At 38.1% G+C, this 13,444-nt stretch overlaps 1 protein-coding gene across 8 annotated transcripts in view; it reads left to right on the top strand.

The window, feature by feature from the left end:
• MPP7 (membrane palmitoylated protein 7) overlaps positions 1-13,444 on the top strand; it is a 157,149-nt gene that overhangs the window by 84,884 nt on the left and 58,821 nt on the right. For 7 of the 8 annotated variants that reach the window (XM_042802053.1, XM_042802048.1, XM_042802047.1 and 4 more), the window contains exons 4-5: positions 3,848-3,925; positions 8,471-8,551. The exons of the other annotated variant lie outside the window; for it this stretch is intronic. In XM_042802053.1, the coding sequence (XP_042657987.1) occupies positions 3,848-3,925; positions 8,471-8,551 (159 nt within the window). The remainder of the gene's footprint in view (positions 1-3,847; positions 3,926-8,470; positions 8,552-13,444) is intronic. 8 annotated transcript variants of the gene reach the window in all.

Raw genomic sequence — 13,444 nt, 5'->3', positions numbered from 1 at the left:
CAGCTTTGTGCCCAGAACAGTGCTTTTAAAATTTTCTTAGGTAAATCCTTTAAATTACAAAAAGATGGAAGTCGGATATTGTCATAATAAAGATCTGAATTAAAAAAATCTAGATTCAGCTAACAAATAAGGCAAAATACCATCTATTAAATAAAATCAAATATTTTTTTAAACAAAACCACCTGTATTGCATATCAAATGGAAGTGTGCTGAAGTTGCAGTATCTGTTACTATAGAACATGTAATGTTTATCCCTAGAGGCGCTCATTGTTCCAGTACAGTAAATTAATAAAACTTCCAACCTGATGTAGCAAAAGCTAATATCTAGAATTCTCTAGAAACAGTTAAATTTTCCTGCTTACTTGATTAGCTTTTGTTTTCTCCAGATTTGGTTAGGCCATTACTTTCTACAACTCTTCCATAATCAAATAAAATCTTAATGATTTTCCTTAAATGTTTGACTGGATTCCAGTATCCACTGTTAAGAAAATAAAAAAATGTTTTCAGCCATTTGTTGGTTATAGGCAGAGCCAGTAACTTGCTGTGCTTTGAGCTCAGAGGGCAACTGAGCACCATGCAGCTGCTCATTCCCCCCTTCCACGCCAGCGCTGGGAAGGAGAAAATGAAGTAGAAGGCTTAGGAATCAAAATAAGGACGGGGAGGGATGACTCGCCTTTTACAGCCATGAGCAAAAGACAGGCTTGTACAGGGAACAAAAAAGAATGTTTAATTCAGACACTAACAACAACAACAATTAACAGAGTAGGACAGTGAGAAGCATTGCCACATCTTAAAATCACCTTCCCCCCACCCCTCCCTTCATCCTGGGTTCAGCTCTGCTCCTGATCTCTCTACCTCCTCCCCTACAGTGGAGAGGGAATGGGACTTATGGTTAGTCCTCATGCGCTTTCTTCCTCAGGATGGGGGGAATTCCTTGCATTCTTCCCCTGCACCAGCCTGCTTCCCCTCTCACAGGAGACAGTCCTCCACAAATGTTCTCCAACATGAGTCCCTCACATGGGCTGCAGCTCTCCCCATGCTGCTCACGCGTGGGTCACCCCAATGTGTTGCAGTCTTCCCACTGCCAGACTACTGCAGTGGTGATGGCTTCTTCCCACAGAGTCCTGGCCTCCTTTGGTTGCAGCTGCCTGCTCTGGTGTGGGCTCCTCCATGGGCTGCAGGTTGGCATCTGCTCCACTGTGGACCTCCATGGGTGGCAGGGGGGGTGGCCCTGCTGTCTCACCAGGGGATACGGGGGGGTCTCTGCTCCGGCGCACCTACCCCCCCCCCTCTTTCTTCCGCTGACTTTGGTGTTCTCACAGATGTTATTCTCACAATTCCCACTCTTCTTCCCAGGTTCCCCTTCTTAAATATGTTATCGCAGAGGTGCAACCACTGTCGCTAATTGGCTTGGCATTGGTTCATAGGTGGGTCAGACTTGGAGCCTGGGGAGCTTCAAGCAGCTTCTCACAGAGCCCACCGCTGTAGCCCTGCTACCAAAAACCCCAACACACACACACAAACCCAGCACACTTGTTAAAGTTACACAGTACCTCTTCTTAAAGCCTTGTTTTTTGCTGCATGAATTTACAATTTTATAACTTTTTTCAAAGATGGGTTATACAAGAATGTGTCTAGTAATTTTCTTGTTTTCTTTTTCTTCTTGTAAAGACACCTGCAGGATGTCCAGGGTAAAAACAGCTTCATCGGCAGTGGCACTTCTATTTGATTTGAGAAAGTAGAAGGTAGCATAGGTAACTGCTTTTAACCTCAGAACTGATGGAAGCTCAGCCTGGATAAAATCAAGATGTTGGCCAAAGCAATCAAAAAAATTATGTATTTGAGACTTTTTGATTTACTATGTCTTTTAGTTATTCAAATTCACAATCTAAATAAATCGCAAATTTCTGCTGAACTTGGGAAACTGCAGCTCCTTGTTTTGTTTAGCTTCTGTGCTTTGTGAGCTGGAAACATGAAGTTGTCCAGTCACGCTTTGGTGACATCCAATATGGATTAGTCTTACTTTGTTGAGTAAACAATATGTATATAAGCTATGTAAAATTCAGATGCTTGTTCTGGAGAGAATAGTGCTTTGCATTCAGTTTCCAGCTGAGGTACAAATACTTGCTCTTCAGAACAAATAATTTTACAACGTAGCAATTAAGCAACCCTGATGTCTCCATGCTTCACCTTGATGTTTCAGAACTTCAGTATCCATTAACTAACAACACAGAAACAATCTTACTAAGTTTATAGAAATGCTGAAGAAATCGAGCAAGACTTAGATTTTTCTATGCTACATTTCATTAACAAAGTATTGTATGACCTTTACTTCAAAGAACCTATAGTCTAAATGAGTAAAAATGGTCATGGGCTTATAAAGTGTTATGGAGCACAGCAGAAGATTGGGAAAAACGGTAAAGCACAAGTGTCATTGACATGGCATTATCTTGTTATGGGTGTATCTGTTAGGAGTTCAGTTCAAATTCAGAAGAAGGGGCTGGGGAGAAGGCTGAGGGAGTCCTGGGCAGTGAGGGTAGTAAGTCCTTCTGGAAATAAAAGTAAGTGGAGAAGAACAGATGTGGAAGAAGGGAGAAAGCTGGAGGGAACAATCAGTCCAAAGCAGATATGATCCAGTCAACTCCATACGTTTTCAGTGTGCAAAGACCACTGGTTTGGTTACTCTTTAAATCTGTCCTTGCTGCCTGGCGTCTGTCCCATTCCTCCCCAGCAGTGCACTGGGGAGGGATAGGATATCATTGGGGTTCTGTATCCCAAGGATGAGAGGGGCTCCCCCAGCCAAGTTCTGTGCCCTGTGGCCTCTGCCAGGCCTCGTGCCCTCCTTGACAAGCACAGAAGTCCCCAATTTATCTCCTGCAACTCCTCCAACCATCTGGAGTCCATGTCTCCTTAAGAGCAGTGGAACTAAAGTAGGAATCTAAGAATGGGCAGTGTTTGCCTCAGTTCACACTACTGTTGTCTTATTTTTGTAAAATTTTAATTAATATTTGTACAGCTGTGTATCTTTGGGAAAATAATATAAATAAAATTAAATGTTTAGTATAGTTTTCTGTGGCATTCTGAAATAACTTTTAAGAAACTTGCTAGAAGCTTTAAAATATTTTGGCTGTTTTAAAGCTTTCGCATTGGAAAAATCTAAATTTTGGAATGCATAACTTGCGGAGGAGGGAAGAGGCTGGATATTTAAATGATAGTGTATCCTTTCCCCTTTTGAAAGAACCAAAGCACACTGCATTTTTAATGTTGATAACTCCTCATTAAAAACTTTAAATGCTCCTAAACGACTTTAACTTGCCGAAGGACTGCCTTTTTCTTTCAGATGTGTTAGAATCCATATTAGCACTACTTTGCCCTTGTTTCTGATTTATTTTAATGATGGCAGCCGCTCCACCAAGCTGTCTGTCAAGATGTGGGTGGCAGGCTATTATTTCACTTCATAAATCATAATTTACAGGAGTTTTTATATCCATCTTGGGGATAAACACTTTATGCTTTGTGTTTTCAGCAGCAATATAAAATGTAATTGATACTTAAAGCAATATGTTGGAAATATGGACAGAGAAAGCCGGGAGAGAAAAATCAAAAATGTTTAGTTTTTCTGTGGGTTGGTCTACATACTGAGCATTTTTTCCATCTGATTTCATATTCTTAGCACTTCAACAGAGGATGATGATGAATTACATATACATGATCGCTGCCTGTAGGTTACTGTAAGGATGTTTCTTTAGTTACAGACACTCAACAGATCAGTTAGCTCAACAGAGTAATTTCATACCATTTCTCATGCTGCTAAATAAGCTTATCGCTTTGTGCTATTGTCTTCCAGATTCATGAAAAACTGCATTATTATGAAAAACAGAACCCGGTGCCCATACTCCATGGTGCAGCAGCCTTGGCAGATGATGTAAGTGTCCCCTGCTGAGATCACTGGTACCAACTCTCCCAGAAAACTGTCTGCAAGCAGAACTTCTCATAGTGTAAACATATGAATGTAATCCTCTGAGCTGAAATCATAAGAAGCTGCAAATGTTTCCAAAGGTGCTGTCATCACCGGGCTTGTTGCTGATATTACTTTGATTTTTATTCACTTGCCTGTTATAAAAACATTGCATCTAGATAGCCTCTTGTTCTGCTTTAGTAACTACGTAATAGAAATTACAGGTTGAAACTCTACTGGGAGGGGAAAAGCTGTCAACTATTAGTGTTTTGAGAAAGTCACAGACAAGAGGAATGCTTTGGAAAAATAAAGACAAATGAGATAGCAGCACTGCTGACAGAACATGAAAAATGACAGATAATACTACAGAAATGAAGCATATGAAATGCCTAGGAAGGGGGCTTGTTAAAAGAAAAATCAAAAACTATTTAAGAAAAAGTACAGTAGTGATTTATTGATATTGGAGCTTTCCAATTACCTTCATAACCAAAAAATAAATTGTAAAAGTGGTCGGCATTGATGGAGTAGTTAATTTCCTGTTACTATAATTTTTATTTTAAAGAAAAAAATCCAACCTGCCATTTCTTGCTATTTGGTTAATTCTAGGATTCAGATGAATTGTGCACACACCTGTATAAACTATGACTGAACCTGAGGTAGGCCAGGATAGAGAAATGTTTAATAAACTGTGGTTTAGGTGAAATCCAGAAATCTTCATTGCAATTGATGGTCTCAGGTTGTTTTTTGGAAAAGGCTGTATGTATTAGGATCTGTTTCAAATACGGCAGGTTTGAAACTTCACATACTTTATAGATGTTTTAAAATCTTAACTATCTTTTTATATAATTAATAGCTTCTGATTTTTAAATTTTACAGATGCTTAGATGGTGTGAATTGAGAATGGTAACACTTTTAACAAAAAACTAAATTAAATACATTTGAAGTCTATTGAAAAAAGGACATAATGTAATTTAATCACGTTTCAGTAGAAGGAGAGCTATACCCCATAACACACCAAATATAATAATGCATTAGCTTTGACATCAGGCATATATTAGTAATATTTTTTTAACCTTCAAGTAGCTTTGAATAATGTTGATAGTAATTTTGAAAATTAGAAAGCTGGTTGAAATTCTCTTCATTAAGTTCTTGGTGACATATTAATAATCCTTGTTAACATTTGTGTTATGGATCTCTGGGCTAAAATTCTTAATAAGAATAATTTCTTATTTTTGGATGCAAAACTTAGTTCTTGATATTTTGAGAAATGCTGAGCAATTTCATTCTTTGTTCAGCCCCATTAAAACATACACTTTTGGAAATTCCCAAACTAAAGTACTCTGTCACTCCTCAGTTAAGAGCAGTCAGGGTTTTTAACCCTGTGAATGTATTATTATGTATATATGGTAGTATTTTTAAAATGTACATATGTTGGAACATAAGTGTCTATAGACATCTGCCTACTTTTTAAGCACAGCTTCTTTTTAAAGATCCTCTTGTTGGTTCCTCATTTTTGCTTATGTGTAGCTGAACAGATGGTTTTATGGGCACTGTCCCATAGAATGAGGATGTCCTTTGGCATCTGAAGTCAGTGTAGCACACTAGGATTTTCAGTGTTTCAGTAGTTATCAGCAAACTTGGAGGAAGCTAATTTATACGCAGTGGGTTTTGTAACTTCAAAACCCATGAGGTTCCAGGATTAAAGTGCTATTCAGTTTTTGGCACATTTGGCTGACTAGTTGTCAGCTTCAGGGATTTAAGAGCATGTTGGTGATATAAAACACAGTTCTATTTCCGTAGGTTTTAAATTAATGTTTTGTCTTCCTAGTGATAGTAACTGTTCTGTAGTTAAACAAAGGAAGATATACTCTTATAAGCAAGTGAATATTTCCTGTTTGATTTAAAACCCAAGTTTGTGGAGCTGCTAACTTAACTAAAAACTGTTTAAGGAGTGTGTTTTTATTCTTGTTCTACTTTTTAAAAAATTTAGAGGTTACAATTGTGGTAAGGCTTCTTTTCTAAACATTTTCAAACTCCTAGCTGCTATACCTTCTTTCTCCCCACTCCCAGTGACTTTTAGGCTGAATTTTCCATTAGAGATTCTGTTTGCCTCTTATTTTGGAGTAGAAGTGTCTGATGTAGGACTTTTGATTTCACGCAGATGTTCTAAACATTGCAGGCAGTATAGGTGTATATATGGTAAATAAGGCCTCTAGGCTATCAGAAAGGCTGTTCTGGCAAAGACAAGTTTCAGAAATTTCTCCAGAAGCCTCAAACCCCCAGACCCTGGTGCTCCTCATCTTGCCAGCTTTACTCTGCATCTGTCCCTCTCCCTTGCTTTGTCTTCCCCTCTCCACAGTGGCAGCTCTTCATAAAGAAGTTAATGGAATGTTATGGTTCCCTCAAAAGAGAACCATAGAAGAGGTTCTCAGACAGTTTTTCTTGCAGTCTTCAGCACAGGAGGTGATCGGCACGGTATCAGTGTGCTCACAGTATTCAATATAGTTTGTACTGCTGCAGGTAGCTGTCACAAATCTTGGCACTTCAGAATCAACAACAAATAAAAATCTAGTCCAAAACCCCTAGAAGCACAACAAGCAGCTCTGGTGATAGCTGGTTGTTAGCCTGAAAACATGGCTTTGTCTTGCTCCTTCTCTATCAATCTTTGTCTTCCTCCTCCTCTTCTGTCATGGGGTGTTACATGTACCTTTAAGACTTCTGTGGAAATATTTGGGAAAACCTTGTAAATTATATGAATGAAAACAAATTTTTATTTGTTTCATCTCTGAACAAATATTTTGTAAATTGTGAGATTAAAACATGTTTTAAAACAGTAACAAAGTATTGTTGCTGTTTCTCACTGATCTAAACCTTCTATACATGCATTTATATTTGCACCACCAGATGCCAGTTCTGCTGAAGCTAATAGATGGTTGTGCACAATTCATCTAAGAGAGAAATGCTGAAGCAGTCATTCTTACTGAGTGATATCTAGTCTTCATCAATGAAGCGTGAATGAATAGATTTTATTCTCTGGTGATGAGTAGTACAAGCTAAAGAATGAACAGAGAACTAAGGGGAACCTGTGTCATATACTTGCTGTCATTCCCATCACAGATTATTTTCAATTTTGCAGAGCTTTTCCATAGAACATGCAGCCTAGATTGCAGATTACCTCCACACTTGGCTTTACGTGCCTAAAATATTTAATTCTTTTAACTTTTCTACAGAGATCGTTTTCTAGTCTTTCAGTATTAAGACACAAATATTGTTAAGATTAGCATTGATGTATTTGATGGACATTTTTATCTATGAATTATAGTTAAAGGGCTGTGGCACTATAGGTGATGAATTTTTGTTTCAGTCCTGTTACTCCTGTTATTAATTTGAAGGTTACAAGAGTATTCAAACTATGTCTGATGTCTGTAATTGCTTCTACAATTATCTGTTACATATAACTATGCAAAATGTATCCATTTATCTTGAAAATTTATACAAAATGAAAGTACAAATTTAAAATTGAGCTAGATGAATGAAATTACTTGCTGCAAATAACCAATATTTCTTTGAGACATTTTTATGATATTGATTTAATGCAAAGAAAATAAGTGATTATCTGAAATCACGTTTTGGATTATGAGCCATGTAGCTTCAGAATTTTAAACTAAAGTTTAGTGTTGTGGAATATGTTTTAGCTTTTTCTCCTTCTGGAAAAATAGTTCAACTCTGAAATCCTGCAGTAAAATATGCCTCTGGAGTCCAAATTAGTTGAGAATGTCATGATAAGAAAAACTCAAGACATGAGCCAAATAGCTATGGGATTAAATGTTAGACTGCTGCTCTATTGTTCACCAAACCACAATTTTGTAGTATAACCAAACATAAATTACTGATCCTGTTGTTAGAACATAGTTTGTGCATTTTAGGGGCTTGAATTGCTGATGACCTGTTATAAACTATATTATGATTAACCCGCTTCACATTTAACAAGCTCCTTCCAGTGTATGTGTAAACATAATAAAAGGTTCAGATTGCTTGCACTGTAGGGGCACTTTGCTTTCTTATCCCAGTCCTAAACAGCACAGCTACTGTGGGTTTTTGGAAGCAGTGTGGATTTCACCACCTCATTCAAAACTGTTTTTTATAGACAGTGTCAAAGTTTGATCCAGTCATTTTTACAAGCAGTCCTTTGTCTGCACGCAAAGGACCATTCACTTAAATGAAGTGCTGGGATTTGCCCCCATCGCTATAAATCAGAATGTGATCTGGCTGCACTTTTGCCAGAAATGATTACTTGTGTTAAACTGAGCCAAAAGGCCTGGCTTAAATCTGGTCCACTGAGGGCCAGAAAAAGAAGCACGGTGATTAATGGTGTTTTTTCTTCATGCTGGCTTGTTTGAACACACTGGAAAGTAATAACCTTGAACAAGATAGATTCTGGGTTGTCACTGATGCACTGGGTAAAACAGTGCTTTGCTAATGGTCTGTGTGTCGATTCCATCTCCCATCCAGCTGGCTGAGGAGCTGCAGAGCAAGCCACTGAGCAGTGAGATCAGAGAACTGTTGAAACTCCTGTCAAAACCCAATCTCAAGGTGAGGATGTGTTGCACCTGCAAAGTGCTTTCTGCATTGGTGTGTGCATCTGCTTCCTCAGGCTGGGTGGGGGTTTTTCTGCTTTAATGAATATGTGTACTTTTAGAAGGGACACAGTGTTAATTGGAAATACCTGTCAGGAAGAAACGCGTGTAAAGTTGCCTGTAAATTATTATGCTGTTACTGATATCTATAAAAGGAACTCAGTGGAAAGCCATCACTTACTTACAACAAATATTCCAAAAAGTCTTTTGTCTTTTGCTAACTTTTATTGCATGTACTTCATAAATTTTATTATAAATGTGCTTTTACTAAAAGGTTTTCGGTCATACCATTGATTTAATTGCACTGTGCATAAGTAGAGCCACCAAGTACTTGGAACAAAATTCCTGATACTATTTCTAACATATCTAATTTTGAAAACTTTCTGCAAAACTTCTCTGGGTTCTCTGTGGTGCTTTTGGGAAACTTTATACCTTTCATCTGACAGTAGACTATAGAGCCATTGAATCACTCATGTTGGAAGGGGGATGTCTAGCCCAGTGTGCTGCTCATAGAATGGTCAACACTAAGTTCACAGCAGGTTGCTCAGGGCTGGCTCCTATCAGGTCTTAAAAATGCCTGTGAACAGACATTCCTCAATGTGCAGCCTATTCCAGTTCCTAATTATTGTCCTAGTGAAAACTGTTTCCTTATATCCAGTCAGAACCTCCCCTGTGTATCATTGTGAATGCATGCTGTCCCGTTATTTTTCCACTCCAAAGAGAAGGAAGACAGAGCTCTAGATGCATAGTGCAGTGGTAATTAAATGGAGCAGTTGATCAGAGGAAAACTGTAGAGTGGAAAGGACCCCTTTTTAAGACAGTCACTTCTTTATAATCCTTATAAAACACTGATCTCAAAACCTGTGTCAGTGTGATATCTTCAAAGTGCTACAAAATTTTTAAGATCAGCTATGCCTCCGTTTAAAAGATTTTTGCACAGTTGGTTATTCCATAGTTCGCAAAGTGACGAGCTGTTTTTCTCTGAAGGGGTAAGCAATGCCAATGGCGTATTACAAGAGGAACTGTTCGTGCATCAGATTGCAGAGATCCTAAGCTTCACTGTAGGTATTTCCTTAGCGACTGTCCACGTGTGTTTCATACTTCTGAAGCTTCAGTGGATTGAGTCTGAAGGCAGCTCATTTGCTCTCTCCCTTTTTTGCTTTCTCTTTCTCTCCGCAACACCTCCTTGCTGTCTTGCTCCCCTTCCCTCCCTTGCTTTCTCTCTCTCAGTCACTCACTCTCACTGTCTGTTCCTTGGAAGTGGTTAAATGCAATGTGATAATCTTAGTGGGATTTCAGGGGAACAACTGCCTTACCCTCAGCATGGGTAATATGATTGAACAACTGCAGTAAATTAGCAAATGTCTGTCTTGGCTGCAGGGGGAGATGGCCAGCTGCAGGGTACCAAGCCCTTGGCATGGCCAGACTGCCTAATCCTGCATAAAGTGCAGGTTTCCCTGCCCTGCATAGCTTGCAGGTGTTTGTATGAGTTAGGGGAAAGAACTGACAATACACACAATACTTTTGCCTATCTGTTATCTTCTCCATCTGCCATCTCATGGCAAACATGACTGTGAGAGATGATAAATTACCACTGCTCCCTCCTCCATCCCATTGACCAGGCAAATGTAGTCAGAGGCTCTTTAGTTGAAATTCTTCTATTGATTTCCTCTGTCTTGGGCAGAAAAGGAAAGGAGGGAAGTTTCTGCAATGCTGTATTATCAGTTCCTCCCCAGAGATGCCCTTGAGTCTGTTCAGCTATATCTGACCTTGTGCCATACATCGCACAAGATTGTCTAGCCCTTCATTATTAGGTTGATAGCTGTTGAGGGTTTCTTTGTGTATTTCCTTCTAGATTCCTGGGTCAAAATGATGTCTAGAAAAACTCTTTCCCACACATCTGAAATTACTCGGGATAACTGATCTGTCTTTTCCAGTGAAGTTGCATAGGCTTTATCTAAAAACTTGTATATGGCTTAATTTGGGATTGATTTAAACTGGCTGTACATTACTCTGTGGGGGAAACTTTCCTCTCCTGACCTGGTTTATAACTAGTGCTAACTGGAGCCAGAAGGAGAGCTTCCACTTTCCTACAGCTCTGCTCTAATGTTCATGGCATGATGAAGGATGGTTAGAATTAGTTTACTGCTCTACATCACTGCTTCCACAATTTGGTGGTGTAAAGGAACAGGTCTAGCAAGGTGATTATAACTTGGCAGGTTTGGTTAACATGCCAAAAATGGCTGAGAGAGGTTTCCAGTAACTGATTAGGTGAATATTTCTACATTTTCATTTTGTGTTACAGAATTGTTTTGTTGAGTGTATTTCTGAGTGCTTGCATCTGACGAGTAAAGCTTTGACAAGTTTGTGGTGTTCATGGGTTTTGTCCATTGAGAAATGTTTTAAAGAAGACAATAGTTTCTCTGAGGCAGTTATACTTACCATACCTGAGATTTTCAAAATGTCCTAAAAGTCATTCCAAGATTTTATCAGTTTCATTTTCTTTTTGAAAAAAATAAATTGGGCATTTCTAGTCTTTTAAAATCTGGATGCTCTAAAATGTGGTAACCTTTACCATAATTAAATGAACTAATAATTGTTGTAGTTTATCTTTTCTGATTGAAACAGAACTCTGGAAGTAGAACAGAGCATGTAGCTCTGGGAAATCAAGTGGGTTTGTTTATCTCTGTGTAAGATTTGTGTTCTAGATTTAAAATATCATTGCAGTCCCACAGATGCAGGCCAGCCACATCTATTGTTTTTAATTTCCAACACTGAATAAAGACATATAGTTTACATTCTGTAATCCTGCTATACCGCGTTAAAGATATCAACATGTAGAACAGTATTTCCATACCTTAGAAGCCAAATTCAGTTGAATGCAGTATTTGTTTTTTAAGCGACCAGAAATTACCTCTGAAATGCATCTTGTTGTCTCTCATTCAGAAAGCGTAAGCACAGCAGTGGGCATCTTCATCTCTTTTCTGTCACAACCATAAGTGTGTCATCAAATGTTTGCAATCAGTTGAGGAAGATAACTGTTAATAAATGCTTATACTTCCAGGGTATACATATTCAAGTTTAAAAGGTCTGCTGAGATGGTTGTTAAAAAACAACTCAAGACTTTCACATGTCAAAGTTAGAATGATGGTAAATAACCAGAATTACATGTACTGAAACTTAGATTGAAGTGCTTGTATTTCTTAAATCTGTGAGGTATGTGGGGATTTTTTTTGGCTGCTTTTATTAATTTGCAATAAAATATAAACCTTAAAGACACCGTAAAGGTATAAAACACAAAGATATATAAATTCATGGTCAGGCCAAGCAAGCCTGTGGTCAGTGCTGTGTGGCTCTAGTCTGAATGGTGTTCAGACTAAAGTGAGGACATGCTTGGGTGATTTGAAATGCCAGCAGATCAGGCTTGAATCTGCCTGCCATAGCACTCTGTAAACATATTTTATATTTCTGAAAGTGAAATTTCTGTCTTCCACTGCTGTCTATGTTTCCAGGGCACTGTAGCCACAGGGCTCACCGACCGTTTCTTCCTTGCAGTGGGACAGGCTGTGGAGAGACTGTGCTGACAGCATCTGCAGATCTTCCCCTCTCCTGCTCAGGTCTCACAAGGCAGTCAAGAGCTTGATGCACCTGTACAAAGCTTGCTAAGCACTGATCCTGCCTGCTGGCCTTTTTTCTGATGGATGTTTAGGCATTTTTTTTGATCCTTTCAATTTGTTCAACATAGGAGCTGGTACTTTAAATTAATTGCATGTTAGATAATCTGTGTAGTGCTACCACCATTTCCATTATAAGCGTTAGGTAGTGTGGTATGTCAGAACCTCACGTGAACAAAGAACAGAGGGAGTACTCTGTTGCTGTATGGAAACTTTTATTCTGTATGATTCAGGCAAGTGGGCTGCATTTGGAGGTGGTAATTCCTGACCTGCATGGGTGTGGGTACTGCACCCACTCCTGGGTTTTTCCTCAGTTCCTGGAGTGACTTTGTAAGACTTATAATTCCTGAGGTGTAACCATGAATTAGATTATATTTAACCCTATTTCAAGCTTACTTTGCTTATTTTATCAAGCTAGTATTTAGAAGATGGATTATGTTTTCAAGATTTGGCTTTTACATTCCAATTTTATGATGGATTTACATTTAAATTGAAGTTATATGATTTTATACATGTTTGAGTGAAACACAGTGAGGAAGTTACATATTATAGTGCTTTCCATGTGTAAAAGAAAGGAAGAAATTTCCCTTGGCTTAATTGTTTTTATAGTTTCTATAACATGAAGACAAGAAAATATAGTGGTGATATACATGAGGAAACAATGTTTCTGATTTAAGAGAAGACACTCCTGTGTGTGCTTTTGTAAATAATATGAATAAATAATAGCATAAAGAAATATGTATTCTCAGCTTTAATGGTGTGTAATTTGGAGACATTTAATGAACATATGTGACATCAAACAGAATGTATGTGAAGAAAGGAGTTGTACAGAATTTTGAAAAGAATTACAAAAATTTTTAAAGTTACGATGCATCCAGTAGGCACCAGTGCAATTGAGAGGAATTGTCTTTATAAAGAAATTTGGCTGCTTTTATGAATTTATTGCTATTGTCTGAAAGCACTATGCTTTTTTTTAAAAAAATAGCTACATTATCTAGAGACAAATTATTTTTCATTGTTATGCAATTATATAAATTAGAATATATAATTGGAAGACTAAGATTCAAGATCTTAACACAAAATATATCTAAAAGGGAATTTAATTCTGGATTTTTAATGTACATGTCACAATCAAGTTAGCAAAATGGTCTTATCTGTCAGTAGGGATGCAGATG

This window comes from Tyto alba, unplaced genomic scaffold (assembly GCF_018691265.1).
Source record: "Tyto alba isolate M040663 unplaced genomic scaffold, T.alba_DEE_v4.0 Super-Scaffold_38, whole genome shotgun sequence".
NCBI classification, from domain to species: domain Eukaryota; kingdom Metazoa; phylum Chordata; class Aves; order Strigiformes; family Tytonidae; genus Tyto; species Tyto alba.
This window is presented reverse-complemented; position numbering and strand designations above follow the sequence as displayed.